The 27,805-nt window shown below is 52.1% G+C and overlaps 1 protein-coding gene across 2 annotated transcripts; it reads right to left on the bottom strand.

Annotated features, from left to right (window-relative positions):
* Positions 1-12,283: 12,283 nt before the first annotated feature.
* ZNF8 (zinc finger protein 8) lies at positions 12,284-25,868 on the bottom strand. Of its 2 annotated transcripts, XM_082861872.1 has the most exons (5): positions 25,749-25,868; positions 21,120-21,246; positions 20,730-20,825; positions 14,840-16,270; positions 12,284-13,034 (listed from the first exon to the last, which is right to left on the bottom strand). In XM_082861872.1, exons 1-4 carry the CDS (start codon positions 25,812-25,814, stop codon positions 14,874-14,876), a joined length of 1,686 nt encoding a protein of 561 aa, XP_082717998.1. In that variant the 5' UTR covers positions 25,815-25,868; the 3' UTR covers positions 12,284-13,034; positions 14,840-14,873. The 2 variants fall into 2 exon arrangements, with proteins under 2 accessions (XP_082717998.1, XP_082717997.1); XM_082861871.1 differs by lacking the exon at positions 12,284-13,034 and having other exon boundaries at positions 14,704-16,270.
* Positions 25,869-27,805: the final 1,937 nt, after the last annotated feature.

Genomic DNA, 27,805 nt, shown 5'->3' with positions numbered 1-27,805 from the left:
GCTCACACAGTGTGGAAGCCTTACACCGGCATCACCGTCGCAGCTGATTTCAACAGTCTTCATGCTGAAGCTGAGGAGCGACACAGTTTTTAAAGAGCTGGACTTGGTGACACCACGTTTCAGCACATAGAGCTTCCTTTTTTGGGGGGTGGGGTGGGAAACAGAAAACCATACGGCCTGAGTTAATGCAAGGCACAAAGGACTAAAAAAAAAATACCTTTTTTTAAAATAGTTTTTCTTGTTTGTTTGTTTTTTAATTACACTTTTCCCTTGGCGAAAACTTTGAAATGAGCTGTTCCAGGCCTGCTGAGAGGAAGACCATTCACACCTGTGGATCTTTCCTACCAGAGAGTGGGCACCCGTGGGAACCTGCACATGGGGGAGGATTGGGGGTGGCCGTGACTCCCCTTGAAGCTCACGGAGAAGCATCTCCAGAGGACAGGTCCCAGGCCCATGCCCAGCTTTCTCACCCGACCAGGTGGCCCTGCGTGGAGAAGTGCATGAAGTGCAACAGCGGTTGCTCTGTACCAGCCCCAAGTTCCTGACGCTCCCAGGGCCCTCGCAGGCTGGGGGGACAACACACCCAGGACGGACAGGTCTCCGCCGCATCTGGCACGTCCGCAGTTCACTGATGCATGAGAACCAAACGATCACGGAGGGTTTTCTGACACCCGCTGCGTTCGCGTGGTCTCCCCCCGACCCCCCCCCACAAGGGACCTGCTCTGGCGGAAGGCCCGGCCGCACTCCCCGCACGCGTAGGGCCGCTCGTCCATGTGCGCCCTCAGGTGCTTGGCTAGGGTCCAGCTTTGCGTGCACTCGGTGCAGGCAAAGGGCCGCTCACCCCTGTGGATGCGCCGGTGCTGGGCCCGGGACGAGCTCTCGCTGAAGGCGCGCCCGCACTCCAGGCACGGGAACAGCTTCTCACCCGCGTGGGTCCTCTGGACCTTCCCACGCTCCTCGCACGCGTGGGGCTTCCGTCTGCCGGGACTCGGCGGACAGCCCACGAGGCACGCGTTCTCGCCAAACGCACCTCCCCACCCACCGCGCGCCAGCGCGTCCTCCCCAGCTTCGACTCCTCGAGGGAGACTGTGGTCTGGAAAAGAGCCGAAGGCTTCCACGCACACGGCCTCTCCCGGATCCAGGGCAGAAATGCACGCGACGCCCTCCTGGCGAACATGGTTCGCGGGAGCTTGCGCCCGTGCCGGCGTGTCCTGATGCTCGGTGAGGAAGGGCAGCCGGGGAAAACCTCCTGCGAGGCTCCGCTCGGGGCTCTGCTCCCGCCGGCTGCGCGTCCCCGCTGCCGCCTGGCCTCTGTGCTCTGTGACTTCACGATGGTGTGTGACCTGGCAGCCCCCGCGTCACCTGCCCTGGAACCAGAGCATCACCTGCCCTGGAGCCTGCCCTTTGTCGGGAGCTCGGGACCCAGGCTCTGATTCTGAAATGTAAGCAAGAAACGTGCTCAAGCCGCGACCTGAACGTGCACTGCCAATCTGCGCGGGGACAGAGCCCCAGCGGCCTGACTTGGACAACAGAAGGAGCTGCTGGCCCGGACCTGCGGCCTCAAGCGGAGGCTCCCGCATCTGAGGAAGGGCACCCACCGCAGAGCACGTACCAAAATTCCAGACTCCCAGGAGGAACGCAGGTGCTCAGTATAAACCATGTTGTTGGTACGCACGGTTCAGGCGCAGTGAGCCGCTGTTACCATTTAGGGAGTGGTGAGAACCCCACGCTCCCGAAATCCAAGTTCAGACACCAGCCAAAGGCCAGCCTTGCATCAGGCCCTTCCAAGGACAGCAGCCTCAGACCTGCTGTGTTAACCTTTTTCTGCACAGCGAGGAAGGAAAACGGTAGAAGGGAACAGAGAAAGGCACGGGCCAAGGCCACCGAGAGCCATCCCCTTGGTCAGATGCCATGAGGGGCACAGCCACGCCCTCACCGGACCAGGGCCTGGCCAGCAGAGTGGAGAACAGGCACTCAAACAAAAACTTGTATGTATGTGAATGTTCCCAACAGCCAAAATGTGGAAACAGCCCAACTCTCTGTCAACTGAAGACTGTATGAATAAAATGTGGTCTATCCATGCGATGGAGTATTATTCAGCCACAAAAAATAAAGTGCTGATAATGTGCTACGATGTTGATGAACTTTGAAAGCATTATGCTAAGTGAACGAAGCCAGATACAAAAATTCCACAGAGGCACAAAGCTGATTAGTGGTTGTCAGGGGCTGGGGGGACTGACTGCTTGATGAGTAAGGGGTTTGGCTCTTTTCTGTTGGGTGTACACGCCATCTCCTTGCCCCAGGAGGAGAAATAAACTCATCTGAAACATGGTGACTATAGTTATAATACTGCATCGTATACTTGAAATGTCCTAAGACAGTTTATCTTAAGTGTTCTCACTATGGTGAAAAACGGTAACTCTGGGCTTCCCTGGTGGTGCAGTGGTTAAGAATCTGCCTGCCGATGCAGGAGAAACGGGTTCGAGCTCTGGTCTGGGAAGATCCCACATGCCGCGGAGCAACTAAGCCCGTGCACCACAACTACTGAGCCTGTGCCCTAGAGCCTTCGAGCCACAGCTACTGAAGCCCGCGCGCCTAGAGCCCATGCTCCGCAACAACAGAAGCCACTCAATGAGAACCTGCGCACAGCAGCGAAGACCCAACGCAGCCATAAATAAAAAAATAAATAAATTTATAAAAACAAAAGGTGACTCTGAATCAATAGCTTGATTGTCGTAATCATTTCACAATGTATACGTATGTCAAAATACAACCTTGTACACCTTAAATATGTATAACCTTTATTTGTCAATTACACCTCAGTAAAGCTGGGAGAGAAAAAACGAAATTTAATTTAAAAAATGATTAGATAGAGAGACCTTCCTTCACTTACCTGGACCTCTTGGGACATCTCTCTCCACAGTCCACGGGTCTTCCCACTGCTCCAGCTTGGAGATCACATGTGGTTTGGAATCAGGAAGTCCTGTCCATGGTGACAAAGGAGGAAGGGGTTGCTACAAGTCAGTCAGGCCCCAAGAGGCTGAACAGTAGTGCAGTGTGTGCCCTGAGGCGTGGGAAAGCCCTCTCCCTGGTGATTCAGGGAGAGGCATCCAGTCTGTACAAAGGGGACCCAGCTGGGGACACAGAGCAAGGACACATCTGGGTGTGAGTGACCGGGCATGAGGCAGGGGATGAACACACACACATACACACACACACATACACACACACACACACACACACACACACACACACACACACAGAGCATGCTCTGCGTTGGACCCAGCAACCCCCATTCCTCCCTTGTGAAGTCCATGGCCACGTCCTTGAACGTGACTGGCTCTGAAACATCCCACACACACTGGCTCAGCCAGGGGCTATGTCTGACAGGGGTCAGTCCCATGGGAAACAGCAGGATGTGAACACCCTGTTGTCATGGGGGAGGGAGTGGGGGGACTCACGCTGAGTGGCCCAAGCCAAGAGTTGGCGCTATTATCACCTTGATACTGGGTGCTGTGATTCCAGTTGAATATTTGTGTCTCTCTCAAAGTCCTATGTTAAAGCCTTAACCCCCAATGTGAAGGTATTTGGAGGTGGGGCCGCTGGGGGTGATTAGTTTTAGATGTGGTCATGAGCCTGGGTGTTGGCTGGTAAACAGGGTGGCCACAGAGAACCCCATGTCCCAGATCTTCCCAGGGTCAGGGTTTCTCCCAAGGTGCCCTCGATTAGTGACAGAGTCACTGAGCTCCACCCTGGGGTGAAGAGAGGAGGAGGAAGGGAGGGAGAGGAGGAGGTTGGCCCTGCCCCAGGACCCACCCTGCCTGGGGGCTGCAGCTCCAGTTCAGCTCGCAGGTGAAGTGGCGCAGAAGCAGGAGCAGAAACGGGTGTGCCTGCTGAGAACATAGGCATTTTGGAGACTCACGCGGACAGCATCTGACGGGAATGTGGTGTCCTGGGCCTCAGGCTTATGGCCCTTGATCCTCCCCTGAGAGGGAGGAGCTGGGGGAGGGCAGGGGAGGGGCTTGAGGTAGGCCAGATCTGCCCTCAGACCCCAGGGACCGCAGCCCCAAAGTCCCCTCACCCAGAAGCCCTGCCAGCCAGTGGCCCTTTTCCCAGGGACCCTGGCCCTCCCCAACCAGACCCTCCCACAGGCGTTTGCTCCTGTGCTGCCTGCCCTCGGCCTGCTCCCTCCTGTTCGCCCTCCAGGGCTCACAGAACCACAGCCCCCAACGTTTGCTATGTGCCAGGCGTGCTGTGGGAACCTTCCATCAGCTTGCTTGATCCCCACTCAGCCCCTACGAGTGAGGCAACACTACCTGACCCATGCGACAGGAAGGAAACTGGGGCATCAAGAGGGGAAGACGCCTGAGTTCACATGGACAGGCGGGGTGATCTGTGCCCCTGGAATTAGTCTGGGGATGTGGCACACCACCTCGGCTCTCGTGCAGGGGTCTGCACAGCCACCATGGATCCAGGGTGACCCGGGGAAGATGCACGCTTGGACCAGGAAGTCCTGGACCTCTGGCCCCATATCCCTGCTCTGGGCCTGTTTCCTCTCAGGTACAGCAGGGACAGTCTCCGGGAGGATGAACAGCATTATGCTGTGAAAAGTCTTTGTGAAATGAAACACAACACGGGAACAGCGCACAGGGTCTTTGCTGCCCAAGGCCACACTACCTTTACACCCTGCATCCCTGCCTGGCTCCTAGGCTGGGCAAGGGGTCATGGGGCTCAGGGATCCATAGAAAGCAGCCCTCTGATTTGATGCTTGGGGGCTGGGCCTCAGACCCTGCCTCTAAAACCGTCCCTGAGCCTAGGCTGAGTCCCTGAGCTGCTGCCCCATGCCACCCCCAGCCCGTGAGCTTCTCAAAGGCTCTCTGGGCCACACTGGCCCAGTTCCCTAATGTGGGGACAATCAGGTACTGTCACTACCCTCTGTTACACAGGTGGGGGAAAACAGGGGCACAGAAGGGTTAAATCTAAGGTTGTGAAGCAAATAATGGGTAGGTGGGGATTTGAAACAAGGCAGTCAGACTTGAGTCTGTGCCTTCAAAACAGTAATTTTTAAAAAGAGAGATATCAGGGCTCAGCTCAATGAGTTCTGAGCAATGCACACACCTGTGCAACCATCGTCCAGATCAAGCTCTAGAACCTTCTGTGAGGATGGAATTTGGCAGCCATCAGCCCCATGTGGCTCCTGAGCAGTAGGAACGCAGGTGGTGTGACTGAGAAACTAGATTTGTGATTTTTAAGTTTATTTATTTAATTCAGATTTCAATACGTACAACAATGGCTCAAAGATACCAGTTGGAAAGTTCAGCCCTGGGGCGTTTCAGCACCATGGACAGACCCCTCCTGGCTCCCTTCCAGGCAATGCCCTCCCCAGCCAGGAGGTGGTTACTGCTGGGATTTCTGACAGCGCAGGAGTTGTGCCTATTCTTGAACTTCGTACAAAGTGAATGATACGCTGTGTAACAGTCTGAAGTCTCAGCTCCAAGCTCTCTCGGGCTTATGGGTGACAGCAGCAGAAGGCACCTTTCAAGATTCCTTGTTACAGGGACGGTTGGGGATGAAGTGGAGCTACCAGGTGGGCGAATACTCAAGAGGGATGAAAATCATAGTCCCAGCTGCCTTGAATTCAGGTCCTGACAGAGACTCCCAGGAGGGAACGGCTGACTGAGGCCTTCTGCCCCTCCCCACAGGGGTGAGAGTGGTGAGCAGATCCCTGGGGCCCAGTGCGCCCTTCCTCCTGGTGTCATTGCTAAGCGAGGGAGGTGGGTAAGTGGAGTGTGTCAGATCTAGGATCAAACCCACCTTCACCACTCCCTGATGGGTGACCTTGGGCTGCTCAATTCCCCTGGGGCCTCAGTTTGCTATCTGTAAAATGGGGTAATAATACCTTTTGTGGGAGGCTGTTTGTTCATTCATTAACAAGTACTCCACGGACTGGGCACCACATCATGAAATTTACAGTCTGTGATGAATGGGAACAAGTGTAAAGTGTTCAAATGTGGTAAGACATAAAAGCGTAATGTGGGTTTGGGTGGCCAGGGAAGGCCTCTGAATGGCTAAGCTTATACCCTATTGAGTGGCCGGTGGGGTGGAGGAGGAGAATGATGGGCAAAGGGAGAGCCATAGGGGAGGCCAGGAAAACAGGTAGAAGTCAGGTCATGCAGGGCCTGGAAGGCATGGAAAGAAGTGTGAATTTGTTTCAAATCAGGGGTCAGCAAACACGGCCCCGTTGCCTGTTTCTGTATGGTCTACGAGCTAAGAATAGTTTTTACATTTTTTTTTTTTTTTTTTTTTTTTTTTTTTTTTTTTGCGGTATGTGGGCCTCTCACTGTTGTGGCCTCTCCCATTGCGGAGCACAGGCTCCAGACGCGCAGGCTCAGCGGCCATGGCTCACGGGCCCAGCCGCTCCGCGGCATATGGGATCTTCCCAGACCGGGGCACGAACCCGCGTCCCCTGCATCGGCAGGCGGACTCTCAACCACTGCGCCACCAGGGAAGCCCTGTTTTTACATTTTTAAGTGGCTGGGGTGGGGAAAGGTGAAAAGAAGACAAATGTTACATGAAAGTCAGATTGCGGTGTCCATCAACGGAGTCGTGGATTTCGTCAGGAAAAAAGAAAAGAGCGTGGATGTGTGTTTTCTCTCTTGTTAGATAAGAGCCTATAAGACACCCTTGATTTTGCCTCTTGGGCTGCAGAGCTCAAAATACTTGCCATCTGGTGCTGACCCTGCTCTGATGACTTGGGCAGTGACAGAGGGTTTAAGGGGAGGGGTGGCCTCACCATTCAGGGTTAAAGACCCCTCCAGTCTTATGTGGAGAGAGGTGGAAGGGGCAAAGGGTGGCAGAGACCTGTGAGGAGGTGGTGGTCTGGGCTAGGCTGAGGAAGGCAAGGAGAAGGGCATATTTTGAGGGAGACCTGGTTTCTGAAACATGTCCAGCCCTGTGACCACCACCCTGCCGTCTGCCTCACCTGGTGCCTCGGGCTCCATCAACTGCTCGGTCTCCGGACTGCTTGGCCTCACCAGATACATGACAGTCGTCTTAGTCTCAGGCTGAGGAGCCAGGTTGTAGGTGACACTGGCAGGGATGGATTCCTGTCCCCAGAGTCTACTTCTCACACAGCAGTGGGGCTCCAAGCTTCTGGCTTGAACCTTGGGGCCCAGGGCTGGGATTCTCGTGAATGAAGTACTGCTGGCTGAGCACAGGCAGCAGGGAGTGGGTGTGGCCACAGCCATACACATGGGCTCCCCTGGGACACACCAACTGCCTCAGTCCCCCGAACTGAGAACATATGTCCACACACAACCTGTGTGTGAATGTTCACAGCAGTGATGCTTGAGTAAACAAACTGGTCTATTTCCATACGATGGAACATTATTCAACTACAAAAATGAAGTACTGATACACGACACAACATGAGTGAACTAGGAAAACATCACTTTCAGTGAGAAAAGCACACACACAAAAACACATATTGTAGGACCCCATGTATATGAAATGTCCAGAACAGAGACAGAAGGTAGATTAACGGTTGCCAGGGGCTGGGGAGGAGGTGAACGGGGGAGTGGTGGCTACGGGTTCAGGGCATATAGGCACACACCTGAGGTCATACCTGCATACACAGGCGGTGTCACACATGCGGGGTCGGGCCCGGATGCACACCTGAGGTCTCAACTGCCAGCACAGGTCGCTCCCCACCCCCACCCCCTGGCGCGCATCACCGCCTCTTCTCTCCCCTCCCCCACAGCCCGGCCGCCCCGGTCCACGCCCCTTGGGCCCCACCGCCTGCACACACGGGCCTCCCCGTTCCTCACACTCGCACCGCCAACCCGCTGGGACCGCGAACTCACCACAGTCGGGGGGCGCCGCCACTCTCGCGCATGCCGCCCTGTGCGGCTCACTAAGGCCACTTCCGCCCAGCGCCGGTGGCTGGGGACTTCATCTCCCAGCGGGCCCGCGCGCTCCGTGCCTGGAAGCAGCCGGCATAGGGTGAAGGCCCTTCTGGGAAATGAAGTCCAAGTGCACCGCCAAGGGAAGAGCGTGGGGACGTGTCAGTCCGTCTTCCCCGGGGGGGTTGGAGGACTGGACATACAGGGACAGGCACAGTTTCCTGTGTCCTTTTAGATATGCAACGTATGTACTTTATGTCCTCTTCCTCCTCACACATATACATGTATAAGTATTAATGGAAGAAATTTTCATGTATTGAGGTACGGAGAAGTCATTCTGGCTTGTCCACGATTTAACTTTACTTTTATGCTAACTAAAACTTAAGCCTGTTTGCAGCCTATCACACACACATTGTATATCTGCTTTAATCATTAAAGAAAAGGGTGCACTGACCAGAAGTAAAGAATGTCCATGTTAAAAATAAAGATTAAATGCCTTCCTTCCTGGGACAGCAATACCCGTCCTCCTTCAATGATAAGGCTCCCTTCCCAGGTGCCAAGGCCATACTGACTGACTGTTTTTTGTTTAAATTTATGTTTTATTTATTTATTTTTGGCTGCGTTGGGTCTTCGCTGCTGCACCCGGGCTTTCTCTAGTTGCGGCGAGCGGGAGCTACTCTTCGTCGGGGTGTGCAGCCTTCTCATTGCGGTGACTTCTCTTGTTGTGGAGCATGGGCTCTAGGCGCGCGGGCTTCAGTAGTTGTGGCTCATGGGCTTAGTTGCTCCACAGTATGTGGGATCTTCCCGGACCAGGGCTCGAACCCGTGTCCCCTGCATTGGCAGGTGGATTCTTTTTTTTTTTGGCAGGTGGATTCTTAACCACTGCGCCATCAGGGAAGCCCTATTTTTGTTTTTTGAAACCTTGAAGGAAGGTATCCTTGACTTGTCTGATGCTCTTTGTTCTGAGAAGATACAAAACTGCACTGAAAACCATGCTTCAGTGGAGCAGTTCCTCAGAGTTATCTGAGATGCTGTCTTCCAGGCTATAGTCCTCAGTTTGGCTCAAATAAAACTTTCTTCTATTCCTACTATAGATTGGTTTATTGATGGGAAATGTATGTGCTACAACTAGCTTGCAGGAAACTTTATGGAGTCTATGCTGTTTTACACTCAATTGGTCCTGTTAGCTCAACACACACGTGTGCATATACACAGAACAGGTGTGGCCAAGACACACAGTCATGGGGACATTTAACTGGGGGGAGACAGACAATGAACAATGAAACAAATGAACAAACTTAGTTTAATTTTAAAGAATTAAGGTTTTGTTTAAATTTATTTTTTGAACTGGTAATACTTTTACATGTTTCAAAATTCCAAAAATATCAAAAGATATAGAGTGAAAATTATTCATCCTTTTCCCCTCACTTCTCCTCTCCAAGAGCAAGTAGTATATATAGTAGTATGTATGTTCACTCTGTACCCTTCAGATATAGTGTGTGTGTGTGTGTGTGTGCATAAGCAATGGCTTCTTCTTTACACAAATGGCAACATACCATACAAACTGTTTTATACCTTTTCACTTAACAATCTTGGTGCTCTTTTCCACAGTTCATAAAGACAGCCCCCATTTTAAGGGCTGTGTAAAAGCCAGCCAGTCCACCATAAATCACTTAGCCAGTTCCACGTGGTGGACACTGAAGTTGTTTCCAAATTTTCACTTTTGAGATCAATACCATGGTTAAAACTACATACAGTTCGCACGGGTACAAATATATCTGTAGGATTCATTATCAGCAACTGGTCTGCTGAGACAAAGTGTTTGTAATTTAGATAGCAACCAACAAAGTGCCCTTCACAGAGGCTGTATCAATTCATACTCCTTCAGAAATGTGTATGAATCCCTCCTTCCCCTTTTGGATAAAAGTCAAGGCTGGTAAGATGCTGGGTGGAGGTCACATTGTTACAATCCTCCTGAAAGGTAATTTAAAAAGCTACATGAAATCCATTTTCAGAGGAAAATGTTCAAGATAGAGAAAGAAGTACATGTTACAAGAGAAACAGAAGGGATTCTAATTTTCTAAACACAAGATAACTACACATAAATATTTTTGTTGTGTGTATAAGATTTAATGTTCACTCTATGTATACACACATGTATATTTCAAGAAAAAATTACAAGGAAAATTAACAAAATCTTAGGTAATGACCATCTCTGGATGGTGGAAGCATGAGGAATTAAAATTTAAATAAGCCTGCATACTTATGTGTATTTTACTTTTGTGCATTTTACAGGTTTTGCTACAAAGAATTTGCATTACTTTGACAAACTGATAAAACCATATATTCTCCCTAGTTTATAGTAATTTCCCCTGAGGAGTTTCTTATCTGACTTGGTTTCAAAGCATCTGTAAGGAAATTAGTAGGAATATGATGCCTAGAAAACGTGACCCGAAAAGAGAAATGGAAAATTCCCAAAGATCTACAGTGCATGGGAGAGGGCGGCAAACGGCAACAGTGACAAGCTTGTTCCAGGCTTACCTGGTGAGGCCACTGTGGCCTCAGCCTACCCAGTGTCCACTCTGAGAACTGTGGAAACATGACCCTTCGGCAGCTGCCACTTTTCGGGCCAAGGCGGAGGGAACGGGGCAATCGCAGGCCTGGATTCCAAGCTGTCCAGAGCTGTGACGTTACCGCGGGGACTCCCCTCCTCAGAGCACACTGGCAGTGGGAGCATTCCGAGTCTGCACCCCACACCGCTGGTGGGGCCGTGAGGAGGTAAAGTCAAAAGTGGGGAGGGCTCTGGTGGCCAGGCCACTTGGTGTCATGTCACTCCCCCTCTCGTGGCCATCCTGCACCAGTGGTGGCAGTGGGAATGGAATGGAATGAAGACAGCTGAGATGTTCAGATGTAAAACTAACAGGATATCTATCTTCTGGCTTGAGGGATGGGGTGAGGGGTAGCAACCACCCCCGTGCAAGGGCCCAGGGGAGGAGGAACAGGTTTGGCCTGGAAAATGGCCTTTCCCTCCAGGTAGGCTGTGTCTGGGGACTTTGCAGGACATCTAGGGGAGCTGCCCAGCAGCATGCAGCTGCTGTTCTAGCCTGAAGCTCAGAGACCAAGATGTGGGAGTGAGCGGAGCATGCAACGGGCCTCCGGGACCACACCCCAGGGACCCCAACATTTAAGAGGGGAGGGGAGGGGAGGGCAAGAAGCCCCTCGAGAGGTAGAAGGGATCTGGAAGAGTGGGCTGTTCCACAATGTCAGGGGACCAAGCATTATAGGGAAGGGGGCCTGGCCGGCAGGCTGAACTATCCAGGGGATGAAGAGGCCGAGCCGAGAGGCGGCGGCGGCGGCATCTGATCAGGAAGTGCGCTTCCTTGGAGCGACTCCTCCAAGAAGAGACTGGAGGCGGAGGGCTGAGGGTGCTGCCAGCTGCCTATCCATTACCTGCTTCCCGAGACCTTCTTCTGAAGGGTGCGGTCTCAGCCACAGAGGTTAGAGAAGCTGAACACTAGCTTTCCAAGCGCCCTCATCGTTAGACGGCGCCCTGTGACCCAGGCTTGGCCAGTGAGACATAAGGAGCACCGGCTGGAAGCTTCGGGGAAAGGCTTTTCTTTGAAACCTCACTGGAGAGATGAGCATAGGCCTGCCCTTCCCCCGTCCTCCAGTCCTGATCGTGGACGCAACTGCTGAGGCTGCAGCAGTCTCCCTGCGATGAGGAGGGCCGGGGTGGGAGAGAAAACACTGCCTCTGACGTAGCTGAGGCCCTGAGGACACAGCCTGATCTGTTTAAGTCATTGTTAACGGGATGCTGACTTCAAGTTCTGGCTCCTAGCTGTGCGAGCTGGCCATGGCTACTTTTGTCCTGGGCCCCATCCTCCTGCATGTAAAATGCCACCACCTCACAGAACTGTGAGGCACTGCCTGTCTGAAAACACACCTTTTCTGAGCCATGGAAAAAGAGGTTATTTGCTAAGAATGAAGTGGCAGGTGGTGCGGGCTAAGCCACGAGGACAGAGGTGTTGTGCCAGTGAGAGCCGACAAGGGAAGTCCATGAGGACAAGCCCAGAGGACAGGTGAGCGCAGAGAAGCAAACGCGAGGCTTCGAGGGCTCTTGTGGAACCTCTGGAGATGAGCAGTGAGGCTGGCTCTGAGCGTCCTGGAGGCCAGCTCTGCTGGGATGGAAACCCCACTGGCTGTGACACCCACAGCACCCAAAGAACAGAAATGGACACGAGAAAGTTCTGACAGGGTTCTGACACTCAACCATCACGTCTCGGCAGCGAGAGCTGATGCTCAGCCATTCTGACAGAGGTCTTAGAACTGCCGTTGTATCCTTCCACGATGATACTTCTTCCATTCAACTTGACGCTCTGCTAACCCAACATTCTGTGGACATTTTTAGGAACAATTTCCACAAGCTGAGATGTACCATAACCAATTTTCCTTCCTTCCAATTTTTGATGTTTATGGTTTGTGTTTAACTTCACTAGAACTCAGCTGCAGTGGGAACAGCAAACAAACAAAAAAAGGAACCATGTTGTATAACCGGAGCACACGACATAGTGTCCCGGCGGGATGGGCATTTCGCCTTTCATTGTAGGTTAGAAACAGGCAGGTTTAAATCCTTGGTTTTAATCCTTTCTGCTATGAGATACCAAGGATCACATCTCGAACACAATGTTCTTCTTTATGTCAAGAACAGCATAGACAAAGGTCACAAGGTTTTGCTTTCCTGAGGAGCAAAGTTGGAGGAAAGCAAAAAGATGATCCAGACGAAGTTTCCAATTGTGGACATGAAAATGGTCATGTTAGAATGTTCTGCATCGTATACAAATAAACCATTTTCTCAGACGTCTCTCTTTCCTGGGCAATGACAGCTGAAAAGTCTTCCGAAGGTCTTCCAGCAGAGACCCCAGCAAGATGGGGAGCCGTGCTTGAGATGGGGCAGACGAACTTTGAGAACAGAACAGTGAGTCACACCATTCACATAGCCCCTCAGCACAGCCTGGTGACTTGACGCCAAATCAGAAGTCACTCCACCAGGCCAAGGAGGGTCTGATGGGCAGGCTTGGGATGGGGACAAAATTTAGGTTATCCTGTTGTTTGTTTCCCCCAACATATAAAAGACTAAAAAAGAAAAAGAAAGGAGACCTATAGATTAAAAGAGACCTAAGAAAAATATTAAGCAAATGCACCGTGTGGTTTTTGTTTAGATCATGATTAGAACAAACCAAATAGAGAACAAAACAAAATTTATGAGGCAACCAGGAACATCTGAGCACCAGATACTTAATAATATATTGAGGAATTACTGTTATTTCTGTTTAGATGTGAAAATGGTGATATAGTTTTACTTGAGACTTAATGAAATTAATCATTTTTCCTGCTTCATCCCAGACATTCTTAAATGAAACCAACATTTTTTTTCCTCTACTGAAATGCCAGGGAAGGAAGACTATGAACAACAAGCTCGGGACCACTTCCTTGATTCCCACTCAGGCTCTGGCAGCTTTACTCACTGTTGCTTTTGCACTATCAGTGCAAACATGAACTTGGTGAAAAAGGCAAATGACGGCTCAGAATGATTATGAAAATGGTTTCTGTCAGCATGGGCTAACGTGATTTTATATACATATTTAAAAGTCCATGCTTTTTAGAGATATTCAGAAAAATGGATGAAATGACAAGATTTCTGAGGCTGATGTAAAAATAATCCCATGGCAGGCAGGGGTGCCAGTGAAAATGTATTATCCATGTTTTACATGGAATGTCCAAAATAAAATTTAGATTACTCAGAAAAATAAGTGGATTCTTTTCCTTCATACCAACTACGAATGCTAAAAAACAGTGAAAAAAAATTACTAAAAACCATGTTGTGCACATGCTCATGATATCACTTGTTAAAATCAAACGTATAGGATTGTTAATACAGCCCTGATCAATCAATTTACAGAGCCCGGGGAAAATCGGCTCTTGTGCTGGGCATGGTTTCTCCACCTCAGGGCCATGCGATTCTTTGCTGAGGGGCTGTCTGGGGCTTTATAGGGTGTTCAGCAGCAGCCCTGGCCTCCCCTACTGGATGCCAGGGGCACCCCTCCCTCCCGCCAGTCATGACAACCAAAATTCGTCCAGACATCGCCAAGTGTCTCCTGGGGAACAAAAGCACTCTGAGTGAGAACCTCCAGCACAGGCCACACTGCTGTTCTAAGGCGATGGTTTCCAGCGGGAGCTGTGACACCCCCCAGGGAACACTGTGCAATTTCACGGGGGCTCCTCTGACATTTGATTTGGGCATGAGTGTGGCTGCCATGCATGCTCTAATGACTCTGAAGTGCAGAACTGGCCCCAAGGGACCGTGCACGTATGTGTGCAACCACCTGTCTGTAATGTATGAATTGAGACCCTGGGTCAACTCCATGTACAAACCAATTCATTCCTGCAAGTTTAAATGTTATACATAAACCTTCCAGAAATGCACTGGCATTTTGTTTTGTTCAAACCTTTTCCAAGACTTAGTCACCACTTTGGGAAATCACACCCACACAGGAATGCCTCTCGTAACGTTTCCATGGTCAACACTACACCCCGTGTACCAGACGGCAACAGGCAATGCCGCAGGTCTCCAGGCACAATGGCCACAAGGTCACGGGGAGAGATACCACCAAGTCAGCACACGTTACCCTACTGTAAATTACTTTTGCTTTAATTATCCTTTACAAAATGGGGGCACGTATGGATTTTTCAACATTACACGTGTGGGGGTTACATTACCTGTCAATTCATTTCAGGGTACTGGGCTTGATAGACTGGAGAACCACTGAGCTCAGGTGTTTGGGAAGCTGACGCTTCCTTTCCTTAGGAAATCAGAGGGCATTTCTACCCCAGCCCCCCTTCCATAAATACGCCTTGTAGGACTTACCACATTTTTGTACCTGTGGTTCAAAAGTCATCCGCAGAGTTTCTCCCCTAGGTGGATTCTCTGATGTCAAACAACACGGACGTGCCCACAGAAGGCTCTTCCACCCCAATAACGTGCACTGGGTTTTTCTCTTGCATGATTTCGTGGATGTCAAACAGGGCCAGTGCCCTGCCTGCCGGCTGCCCTGCCTTTGTCCCGGCCCCAGGGCTCTCACCCGTGGGCCCGAGCTGGTGCCGCCCGAGGTGCGGGCTCCGGCTGCAGGGCTGCGGGCGCCGCCGGCCCCGGCCTCGGGGATCCTCCCTGGTGTGCGTTATCTGGTGTCGGATGAGGTGCGAGCTCTGCGTGAAACACTTGCCGCACTGGCCGCACCTGAAGGGCCTGTCGCTGCGGGTAGCCCCCTCCCCAGGGGTCAGGGGCTCCGGCCACGCCGGCGTGGGCTCGAAGGCCAGCCTCTGGCGGCAGTCGTAGGGGCCCTCGCCGGCGTGCTTGCGCTGGTGCTGGGCCAGGGACGAGCTGTGCCGGAAGCCCTTGCCACAGCGGCTGCACTCGTAGGGTCTCTCGGCCGTGTGCGTCCTCAGATGCAGGAACAGGCACGTGGTGCGCGAGAAGGCCTTGCCGCACACGCTGCAGGTGAACGGCTTCTCCCCGGTGTGCGTGCGCCGGTGGCGGCCCAGGGACGAGTTCTGGTTGAAGGCCCGCCCGCAGTCCTGGCACGCATAGGGCTTCTCCCCGGTGTGGATCCTCCGGTGCACCGTGAGGTGCGTGCTGTGGCAGAACGACTTGCCGCAGTCCGCGCACTTGTAGGGCTTGTGGCCCGTGTGGATGCGCTCGTGCTGCACCAGCGAGGAGTTCTGGCTGAAGGCCTTGCCGCACTCCTTGCACGCGTACGGCCGCTCACCCGTATGGATCCTCCGGTGCACCGTGAGGTGCGCGTTGTGGTTGAAGGACTTGCCGCAGTCCGCGCACTTGTAGGGTTTGTCCGGCACTTGGCTGCGCGCAGGCTCGGGTTCTGGTTCCAGAACCGCCTGACCAGAAGAGTTGCTGCAGTCACTGTTGTCACGCGGCTGTCTTCCCGAGGAGCTCATCGGCTCACCGACTGCACTCGGGTTCTGCTGCGAGCTTGTAACCCATGAGTCGGGAGCACACAAACACTCTGTCCTGGAAGTCTCCGGGAGGGGATTTGGGTTTGGACTCAGGACACAGTTTTCCCCAAGTCTGAGACCTTCGTGGCTTCCATCTTGAACCAGTGCTTCCTTGAGGCTGAATTCCAATTGCCTCAAATTACCCTGGTCCTTCTCGGGCCCCTGCACCCGGCCCTCATATTCCCAGTCTTCCCCCGGTGTAGCGGGACATAGAGCCTCCCCCAGGAAGCCTTCCCGCCCCTTCTCCTCAGGAAGGCCCTGCTCCTGGGGCGGTGCTCGGCCCTCAGGTCCAGACTCCCAGCCTGAAAGAAAACCCAAGAGCTGTGAGGGGCTCGTGGACACACCCTGGGCCTGTGGCCGAACCTCTCGCCCCGCCTCCCAATTCTGCTCTCACATGGACCCCAGCGCCCTGTCTGTAAACACAGCTTCACCCATCCATCCTTTCAACAAAGACTTCTTGAGCACCTGCCATGGGCCAGATATTGGCCTAGGTCAGGAGCTGGCCAACTACAGCCCCCAAGCGACTGATGCTTTTTATGTTTTTAAAGGGCTGTAGGAAAAAAATATGTGACGGAGGTGGGCGGGATTCTGAAGCTGCCGGTGGCTGTTCAGGCAGTCATCCAGGTACTGCTATCAAGGGATTTTGCAGGTGACATTAAGTTTACTCATCAGCTGACCTTAAACCTCAAAATAGGGAGATGATGCTGGATTAGCTGACTGGGCCCAAAGCAATCCCCTCAAGCTTTAAAAGCAGAAGGAGGTAGAAGGCAGAGGCTGGCTGGGCAGGGGGCATGAGCCAGGAAATGCGGGTGCCTCTCAAAGGTGAGAGAAGCTCTCGGCTGAGTCTGCAAGGAAACAGGAACTTCAGTCCTATGACCGCATGGAACTGGATCCTGCCCGTGTCTAGATGCGGATTCTTCCTGTGCCTCCCAGTAAGTCGGCCCCCCGACCCCCAGCCCGCCTTGCCTTGCCTTTGGCCTTGTGGGCCCCAGAGCAGATAAACCAGTCAGGTCTGACAGAACTGGGAGATAATAAATGTATGTTGTCTTAAGCCGTGTTTGTGGCAATCTGTCTCAGCGGTGACAGTTGCCCGCAAAGCCTAAAATATCTACTGTCTGACCCTAGATGCTGAGGACAATGCAGTGACCCTCTGGAGCTGGGGAGGAAGACACTGAAGAAAGTGCAGAAGGAGCAGGCTTGGGTGGGGAACGAGTAGCTGAGTACAGAAGACCTAGGTGTGACAGGCCAGATCCCCAAGTGCAGGTGCCCTCTTGTCTGTGGACACCCTGGAGGAGCAGCATCTGGCCTGCGGATCCTCCAGAATCGCCCCTCACGCAGGCAGGGCGTGGAGTGGCGGTGGAGCAACTCACCGCACACCCACCCCTACAGCAGCGCACGCCTACTCTCTGGAAGGCAGAGTCTAGAGCCAGATTTGGCAGGGCTGTGCCCCTTCTGGAGACTGCAGGAATGGGTTTCCTTGCTGCTTCCAGTGTCTAGAGGCGCCCACGTTCCTTGGCCCTTGCCCTCGCCTCCAGAGCCAGCAGCGGAGCGCCTGCCAATCCCCCTCTGACGTCACCTGTCCTCTTCCCGCCTCTCTCACTAGAGGACTGTTGTGACTGCAATAGGCTGGCCCAATAATCCAACGGACGGGCGCTGGGCATCAGGACGTGGACATCCTTGGGGGCCAGGCTCCCTGTTCACCCCAGCCCTCTCCAACCTTCTCACCTGCTGCAATCCTGTCCACAGCACACTCTATGTGTTCATTCACTTAGGGTCCATCTCACCACACCAGAATGTCCACAGCCAGTTCCTAGAGCTGACAGGGAGCAGGTTCTCAAAAATACATGCTTCAGATGCGAGGCACTGAGGCACTGGCTGGGGGACAGGTGCCGTAGGAGCCAAGCCTGACCAGGCAGCAGGCGCCTGTCTCGCTCACCTCGTCCCCAAACTGGACTCCATGCACAGCACCCAGAGCGTACTTAACAAAAACACCAGCCAGTCCACAAGGACAAAAACACCAGCCAGTCCACAAGAACACTCTACAAGAATGTTTACAGCAGCACTTTTCACAAGAGCCAAAAAGTGGCACCCACCCAAATGTCCATAAGTGTGGTCCATCCACATAATGGAATATGATTCAGCCATGGAAAGGAATGAAGTACTGACATACGCTACAACATGACTGAACCCTGAAAACAAGATGTTCACTGAAAGAAGCTAGACACATACAAACTATTAGGTATTAAAATAAGCTACAAGGATATATTGTATTGATACAACACAGGGAATTTAGCCAATATTTTATAATAACTGTAAGTGGGGTACAGCCTTTAAAAATTGTGAATCAGTATACTGTACACCTATAGCTTATATAATATCATACATCAACTATACTTCAATAAAAAAATAAAACAAAACAGACACAAACAGAAAAAAAGAAAAAGCTGGACACCGAAGGCCACGTACTGTAAGATTCCATTTAAATGGAATATGCAAATCCACGGACAGAAAGTGGATTAGTGGTTGCCGGGGGCTGGGAGGGATGAGGCGATAGAGTGACTGCCTTTGATATTGTCATTTAATAAGAAATATGTATTTGGTCTTCATCTCTGGTCCCCAGCACACAGCTCCTAAAAGGCTTGGGATTTCCTTAGTGAGAGGGGTCAGGAGTGTCTTTTGTTAATTGTAGTAAGTCCCCCTCAACCATATGAGTTCATGCTAACGAGGTGACTCGTGGTGGGCCTCTGGACAGCTTCAGGGGGAGCTTCAGCCCCTCTCCCCTGACATCTGTCTGTTCATTTGTATCTTTTGTATCATCATTTACAAAAAACAGTAAATGTAAACAGTGTTTCCCTGAGGCCTGTGAGCTGTTACAGCACATTACTGAAACTGAGGGGCCGTGGGAACTCCCGATTTACAGCCAGTCGGTCAGAAGTATGGGAGGCCCTGACTTGTGGCCAGTGTCTGAAGTGGGGGCAGCCTTATGGGACTGAGTCCTTAAGCCGTGGGGTCTGCACCAGCTCCACGGAGATAGCGTCAGAATTGGACTGAATCGTTGGGACACGCGGCTAGTGTCTGGAGGGGTGGAGAACTGGTTGTTGATGTGGAAACCCCACACGTTTGGTGTCAGGAGTGTTCTGTGGGTAAAAACAAACCATGGTACTGCTAATGGACAACTTCTGGGCAGCAGAAATGTTCTGGAACTAGACACTGCTGATGGATACACAACCTGTGAATACACTCAAAACCACAGAATCGTACACCTTACATGGATGAATTTTATGGCATGCTTGGGACCTGGCAGCTGGAAGGGGGCTGGCCTGATGGGAGTTAGTTCAGGGTCTGGGGGTGAAGGCCAGCATTTGGGGCTGGAAGATGTCAGACAGGCTCCGTGGCCTCAGAGGAGACAGGGTACTTGTTAGTCTTGCCCCGGGGTGACGGGCCACACCCTATTGTGGAGGTACCGGGGCTTCCCTACAGATGGTGTCAGAGGCTTTCAGGCGGGAGGCTGGGCTGCAGGTACAGCTGGTTACGTATCCCGTGGCCAGAGCCCACTTCTTTCAGAAAGTAGTCAGGGTACCAACGCACCAGCCCCAGGGAAGGGATGGATAAGCCAGTGATGACAATCTAGACTCCCTCCTTCCAGCTTCCCCAGCAGCTGGGCTGACCCCCTCCTGACCAAGGAGACCTCAATGGACAACATCTGGAATTCTGATAAAAGGGGACAAATGTGATTGGCGCCATTCTTCCCAGCTCCTCCTGTCCCTGTCTGGAGCACAGATGTGACGGCCAAAGCTGCCGCAGCCACGCTGAGCCCCAAGGAAAGGCCAGGAGAATCAGAACCATCAGCCCTGGCCTTCCTGGAATGCCAAGCCAGCACCAGCAATGGCCACCTCTGGGCTCCTGCTTCGTGAGAAAAATGCTGCTCTCTTGCTTTGAGGAGCTCTAGCCCAGTTGTCAGGTATCTACGGCTGAACACAATCCTGTTCCCGAGAGAACAGAAGGGTGTAGGGAAGAAGTTTACAGGCTGTGGACGTGCAAGAATGCAACGGAGAAGATGAAGGGCAAGTTCACACATCAGAAACGCTCCTGTGGTAAGGGCACGCTGGGAAGGTTGCTGAGAGAGGGAAGAAGTGGTGCATTCTGACCCCTCGAGGAAAGGCGGGAGGTCTCTGAGCTCAGAGAAAGGGGAGCACAGGTGAGGAGGCCTCAGAGCACCAGGAGCGCCCCAGGCAGGGGACGGGAGGACAGGGCCCAGACTGCCCGAGCAGAAAAGAGCTACAGGGTCGGCCCAGGCTGCCATCCTAAGAGGGCCAGCTTTCAAGGCTGGTCTTTGCCTGGGTCTGGGAACTTGGATTTGGGGAGGGTTGCCACAAACCTAACCGGTCAGAGAGGCTCACTGTGCCCAAACTCTGTGACAACAATATGGTTTAGGGCAAACACCTGCTTTCTCCTGGGAGCCTGGAGTCTTGCTCTGTGCCAGGTAGGGGGTGCCCACGTGACCAGCCCCCAATAAACCCCCTGGCACAGAGCCTATAGTGAGCCTCCCTGGCAGCCAACACTTCTCCCCTGTTGTCACAACTCACGGCCCGTCCAGGGAGGGATTCTGAAGCTGGCGTCTGGCCCCCTCTGGATTCGGCCCCACTGGCCTCTTCCCTTTGCTGACTTTCCTCTGTATCCTTTCTCGGGGATCCCGACACACCACCCCTTCCAAGCAGCACAACTGCTCCTGTTAGGGGATCCCACTTGGCGTGTTCTCACCTGGACAGCGGCCCTGGGCAATTCCTCTCTCTGCCACCCATAGCTCAGCCCCTTGCTCCAGCTGGGAGATGACTTCGGGTTTGGGAAGCTCAGGCCCTGGAAACAGAGAAAGACAAAGGAGGTGGGAGCCTGCTCTGGAGAAAAAGAACCAGCCCAGGCTCCAGCCCTAGACTCCTGACCGTCAGGACATGGGAGCGCCTCATAAGTTTTTGCATTGGGACAGAAAAGGGCAGACACCCTCCTACCCGCATGTCCCATAGGAAATGAGAATTCAAGGTCTCTGATCCCTAGCCCAGGTCAAGTCCTCACACCAGAGGCCCCACGACCCATAACCCACGAAGAATAAGTCACCACAGGAATCTGATCGTCAGCTTGGGAAGTGGGCCTCACCCACAGAGAGCAGGTGCCCGAAGGTCTCCAGCATCACGTCACGGTACAGGGTCCTCTGGGCAGGGCCCAGTTGCCCCCACTCCTCCTGGGTGAAGTCCACAGCTACGTCCCGGAAAGTCACCGGCTCCTGTGAAACATCACACACACTCTCAATCAGCTGCACTGTCCTCATCAGCACGCTCGGGAAAAGGAGGGGGAGACGGGAAGGTGAAGACAAGCAGGCCAGGGTCCAGAGAGTGCACGTTCTGAGTGATGCAAGTCAGGTTTCACTGGGCGCCTACTGGGCTGCCTCATGCGGGGGTGGGCTGTATGGCGAGGACGTGAGAAAGTCTCCAGGCAAGATCAAAGCCAACCACAGCTGACCCACCACGGATCTCAGCCAGCTGCCGGTGCCGACAGAGACCAGAGTAAACTGCTGACTTGCAGATTTGTGGGCTGAAGAAATGGTCACTGTTCTAATCCACTACATTTTGGGATAGTCTGTTGTGCAGCAACAACTAACTGACACACCAAGAAATCCCCAGATTCAAAGCCAGGCTTATCATCCTCCCTGAAAGAGGGGTGTGCAGTTGAGGTCAGAAACTCACTGGCCTTGAGAGACTGGGCAGGCTCACAAGTGACTAAAGTGAGCCCACGTAAGAGCTTACGAGGGTTTAACCGATAAGCGGTGACACGGGAAGTGATGAGTAATATGTGTGACCTGTCTGAAGGGGTGGCTGGGACTCAGAATCAGTTGACTGTGGGGAAATACAGGCCCCATGTGGTCAGAAGTCCCAATTTCTGGTGAGAAGCTGGAAATTCGGTCACATTTTATGAAGTGAAAACTTTAAATTTTGGTAAGTTTATGCAATGTATTTAAAATGTTTCCCACAAATGAAACCCTTCTGTGGGCTGGCTGTGGCCATGATTAAAAGCTGGATCAAAGGTTTGGCTCTGCCATTTCCTCGAGAGGCAGAGAGCAGGTACCCACCTTTGCCTCCTCGTTTCCTTGTCTACAAAGAATCACTCCTTGGGAGCCGTGATAGGGATTAAGTGGCTGTTAAACACTTCTTACAGGACAACTGGACAGCCACATGCAAAAGAATAAAGTTGGTCCCCTACCTCACACCATATGTAACATTGAACTCAAAATGGATCAAAGACATAAATGTAAGAGCTAAGACTATTAAATTCTTAGAAGAAGGGACTTCCCTGGCGGTCCAGTGGGTAAGGCTCTGTGCTTCCAATGCGGGGGGCCCAGGTTCGATCCCTGGTCCAGCAACTAGATCCCGCATGCATGCTGCAACTAAGAAGCCCACATGCCGCAACTAAAGATCCCGCATGCTGCAACAAAGATCCCACATGCTGCAACTAAGACCCGGTGCAGCCAAAATAAATAAATAAATATTAAAAAAAAATTCTTAGAGGAAAACATAGTGCTAAATCTTTATAACCTTGTATTTGGCAAAGGATTCTTAGATATAACAGCAAAAGCACCAGCAATAAAATAAAAAAATAAGTAAAACGGACTTCACCAAAATTAAAAACTTTTGTGTTCCAAAGGACATTATCAAGAAAGTGAAAAGACACCCGTATGATGGGTGATGATAACTGCAAATCATATATCTGATAAGTGACTTGTATCCACAAGATATAAACAACTCTTAAAACTCAATAATAAAGACAATCCAATTGAAATGAGCATAGGATCTATATAGGTATTTCTTCAAGAAGATATGAAAGAATACACAAATAGCTAATAAACACATGAAAATATGCTCAACATCATTCACCGCCAGGGAAATGCAAGTCAAAATCACAGACCAAATACTTCAATTTTAAAATTGTGTTTCTTTTAAGAAACAGTCAGATTTAAAAATGTTAAAGACATTAAAGAAATATAGCACAGGTGGCATGTGGCTCTGACAAAAATTGTGCAGCAAATATGCAGAACCCTTTGGTTGGGAACGGAGGTCTCTGCTCCTGTCCTCATATCCTCACCTCCCACTCAGAAGGCCCTCCAATCCTGACAACATGCTCCCTGTGCCTCCTGCCCCCACCCACCACCACCTAATCTGCATGGGGCACCAGTGACAGCCCAGCCACCAGGTCTTCAGACCCCTGCAAACCTCCTCCTCCTCTGCACTGTTGGGTCCCGGAGGGATGGGCTTTGTCAGACCCCATCCTCCCACCTCACCCAGTGCCTTAGTTAGCTCTCAGTGTCTCTCCTACCCCCACCCCCCAGATGCCTGAATGTTTTTTCTCAAACCCATACCATTCCTGCTTAAAACACTTGAATGGCTCCTTTCCATCTTTGGACACAGGATGACCTCTTTTAGCCTGGCTATGGTTGGCTGAAAAACGGCCCCCAAAGGTATCTGGGTCCTAGTTCTTGGAACATGTGAACGTTACCATAAATGGCAAGAGGGACTTTGTGAACGTGATTAAGGATTTTAAAAATAGGGAGATTACCCTGGATTATCCAGGAGGTCCCTAAATTCAATCACAAATGTTCTTCTGAAGGGAAGGCAGAGGGAGATTTAACTACAGAAGGGAGAAGACAACGTGACCACTAAAGCAAATGCTATGCTGCTGGCTTTGAAGATGGACAAAGGGCTATGAGCCAAAAAATGCAAGCTCTACAGCTCTAACAGCTGGAAAAGGCAAAGAAACAGATTCTACCCTAGAGCCTTGACAGGAAGGGCAGATCTGCCCACATGTTGATCACAGCCCAGTGAAGGTGACTTCAGACTTCTAACCTCCAAAACTCTAAGAACAAATGTATATATTTTAAGCCACCACATTTGTAGTAATGTTATGGCAGCCAGAGGACGCTAATACCAGAAGCCCTCCACTTCTGGTCCTCGCCTCCTGTGGTGGCTGGCCTCCAAGATGGCCCCCAAGGATCCCCAGCCCTTTGTAGCCCCCTCCTATACGAGCAAGTTTGACTTATGTAACCAATAGGATACAGTAGAGTGTGAATTTTGACCCCAGGTCATAAGACATTGTGGCTTCCACATAGCTCCCTCTTGGATCACTCACTTTGTGGGAAGCTAGGTGCCATGTTGTGAGGCCGCCCAGGCAGCTCCACAGAGAGGCCCACATGAGAAGGAACCCAGGCCTCCTGCCTGTCATGCGAATGAGCCATCCTGGAGGTGGATTCTCCAGAGCCAGTCAAGTCTCAGGTGACAGCTGTCCAGGCTGACACCTTGACTGCCATGAGCCCCAGCCAAAACCACCAGCTAAGTCATTCCAGGATTCCTATCATCAGAAACTGAGATAATATTTATTGTTGTTTTAGGCCACTACATTTTTCATTATTTGTTACACAGCAACCAATAATGAACACACTTCTCTTAAGCCTCTCACTGCTGACAAAGACTCTCTCCTTGACCAAACTTTAGTCTGGTTCCTTACAACCCTCTTCCCAACTAAGCTTTGACTTCTGGGCTTCTGTGTCCGTTTCTGCATCACTCAGTTTTACCAAAAATCCACTGATTTAGCCAGGATCCCACCCTCCATATCTGACCACTCTTGATATCTTTTCAAAGTCCTCATCCCCCACAATCCTCCAGATAACATCCCCTCATTTGGGTGCTTCAGCAATAATCCTGTTTTAGGTCAGTTTAGCAAGAATTACCCCGCCCCCCCCACTATAAATACCCACTTTTCCCTGTTGTATTCGGAATAGAGCCCAGCTCTATACTGAAGTCTCTTTCCCCCTATTGCAACAGTTCCCAAATAAAATCTGTTTTTACTGCTTTAACTACTGTCCAGCTCTGGTATTCTCCGACACTGCTCACTCCCTGCCATCCACAGCAAAAGCAAACTAAAGCATTTCCTGCCAATCTGCAACAACAAGTCTCTCAACACATGCACGCCTAGGATTGTCGAGAGTCTCACTCTGCATTCCAAATGTGAAATAAATGCAACCCCCCGCAGACAACAACAAAAAGACAGAAAGTCTGTAACTTCAAAGACCCGGAGCTTCAGGAATTATGAATTTCTTTTAGTTCCTGCTACGTGGAGTCAGCAGTACATGGAGAACAGAGGCCACTTTGTCTAGAAAGGCTGGAGCTTTGAATCAGGCGCCTTCCCAGATGGCCTTGCAAGCAGACTACCCTGTACTGCAGTCCCCCACAGCCCCGCAGGGGTCAGACGCGGTGGTCGCTCCCGCCCCATTAACGCGGTGTGTGGTCACCTGTCCTCACCCCAGAGACTGTCCCCGTCCGCGGGCCAGGGGGTTCGGGGAGCGGGGCTCTGGGTGGGTGTCGGTTGACTCCGCATGTTGAAGCATCTCTGCTCCAGTTACTATTACCCATGCTCACGGTGGTCGGCCTTCGGGGCGGGGCCAGCCCGGTCCTCGGGAATGACCCCAAGTTCTAGGCCGGGACAGAAAGGCGGGAGGACTTGCGGAGCATACGCAATCGGGGACTGGAAGGCCTGGGTTCGATTCCCGACGCCACCCCTCACCAGCTGGGCTAGTCGGGGCGCCCGACCTGGGCTTCAGTCTTCCCGTATGACCAGGGGATAACGCCCGACCCTGCTCACCGTGCGCTGCGAGGGGTAAAGGGTCAATATCTGAGGGAGATGCCCGGCCTGGGGCCCGCGGCCGTCGTTGTTATTGTTACTATTATTGTTCCGCCGTACCTGGAGCCGTTCCGCCGGCGGCCCCGTAGCCATCGTCAGTGTCGCCGCTTCCTCCTCGGGGTCCATCCTGGGCCGACAGGTCGATGACAGGCGCCCGAGGTGAACCTGAACCAGAGAGCCCCACCCGCTACAGAGACCGCGGGACTCGCCGCCCGCCGGACAATGGCGGCCGCGCCGGCGACGCTGCAACTACAGCTCCCAGAAGGCTGTGCAGCGCCCTGCACCCCCCCGGCCAATGAAAGCCTTCGTTCATCGAGCCTTCGACCAATGGGGGCTTCCTCTCGCTTGTCCTTCGGCCAATGGGGCCCCTCAGGCCGCCGCGCTGTGCGCCTAGGCGGGCGGGGGTCCAGCGCCAGTGGCTATGGTGTTGCGGGCCCCGATGGTGGGGGAATCGTTCTCCCAAACCAAATGCCAGTCCGCGCCCTGCGGCCCCGCTTCCAAATGCCAGTCTGCGCCCTGTGGCCTGGCATCGGAAAGCCAGTCTGCAACCTGGAATGCCACGGCCCGGGTTGAAATCTGGGCCTGCTCTTCCCAGCTGGAAAGGCGCGGGAGGAGGCCTGGGGCTTTCCTTGTCTGTGGATCGTATACTGCCGTTGTGCTTAAAATATTTCTATGCTTTACAATTACATGAACGTTTAAAGATTTTGTTAATAGAATAGGTTTAGGGGGCTAGTGGCCCAGAGGGGGCACAGGCGGGTTCTGAGAGTTGATCATGTTCTGTTTCTCGATTTGGGGTATTCCCTTTGCGAAGGGTCATATCTGTGGTTCTGTTAGAGTCCATTAAAAAGTTTATTAGAAAAGAAGAAAGGAAAAGCAGATGTTCACCAGGATGCAGTCGAAACAGAACAAATATTTATTTGATCATGTACTGTGTGCTAGGAACCAGGCACAACAAGGCAGAGAACAGAGATACTCGCCCGCCCCCACGGGGCTGCTGGTATAGTGGGGAGAGACAGACAGCAAACCACAAACATGACAAAAGGGTGAACGACTGTGGTCACTGCGGGGATGGGGCAGCCGGCTTCCAAGGGGCGCGCGGTTTCTGCACTCACTCCCATCCCTGTCATCCCTTTGCTGCTGCTGCATCTCTCCGCTTCAGTCCAACCACCTTTCTCCAATCTGCTGGGCATTTCCCCTGCAACCACACCCAGGAACCAACCCCACCAGGCCTGCGATGCCAGGAGGAGCATGTGTTCACTCACCACTCACCGTGGCTGTGGGAACCACGGGTCAGGCAGCCTCCAGGATACCGAATCTGGCTTCTACTGGGAGCCCAACAAAATTTCCTGGTGGTATTCCTTTCTCCGTGGGCAGAGAAGGTCCCAGGAGGGACCCAGGAGGTCCCAGGAGGAACCCAGGAGGTCCCAGGAGGGTCTATTGCCTTCCCCTTAGCAGCAGCCCTCCAGAGGGTAGAGAGGTGGTGGTGGGGTGTTGAGTCTATTATCTTCTCCTTGGGAACAGCTCTTGTTTTTATTTATTTAAAGTAAAGTTTTTTTAATATATAAATTTATTTATTTTATTTTTGGCTCTGTTGGGTCTTTGTTGCCGCGCACCGGCTTTCTCCAGTAGCGGCGAGTGGGGGCTACTCTTTGTTGTGGTGGGCGGGCTTCTTACGGTGGATTCTCTTGTTGAGGAGCATGGGCTCTAAGTGCACGGGCTTCAGTAGTTGTGGCTCGCAGGCTCAGTAGTTGTGGCGCACGGGCTTAGTTGCTCCGTGGCATGTGGGATCTTCCCAAACCAGGGCTTGAACCCGTGTCCCCTGCATTGGCAGGCGGATTCTTAACCACTGAGCCACCAGGGAAGCCCCGTATCCTTTATTTTTATTCTTAATTTTTTGGCTGTGCCACATGGCATGTGGGATCTCAGTTCCCCTGCCAAGGATTGAACCCGTGCCCCCTGCAGTCGAAGCGTGGAGTCTTAACCACTGGACCACTGGGGAAGTCCTACAACTGTGTATCTTTTTAAAAAATATTTATTTATTTATTTAGGCTGCACTGGGTCTTAGTTGAGGCACATGGGATCTTCATTGCGGTATGCGGGATCTTTAGTTGCAGCAT

This window comes from Leucopleurus acutus, assembly GCF_964270905.1.
Source record: "Leucopleurus acutus genome assembly, chromosome: 20".
NCBI classification, from domain to species: Eukaryota; Metazoa; Chordata; class Mammalia; order Artiodactyla; family Delphinidae; genus Leucopleurus; species Leucopleurus acutus.
This window is presented reverse-complemented; position numbering and strand designations above follow the sequence as displayed.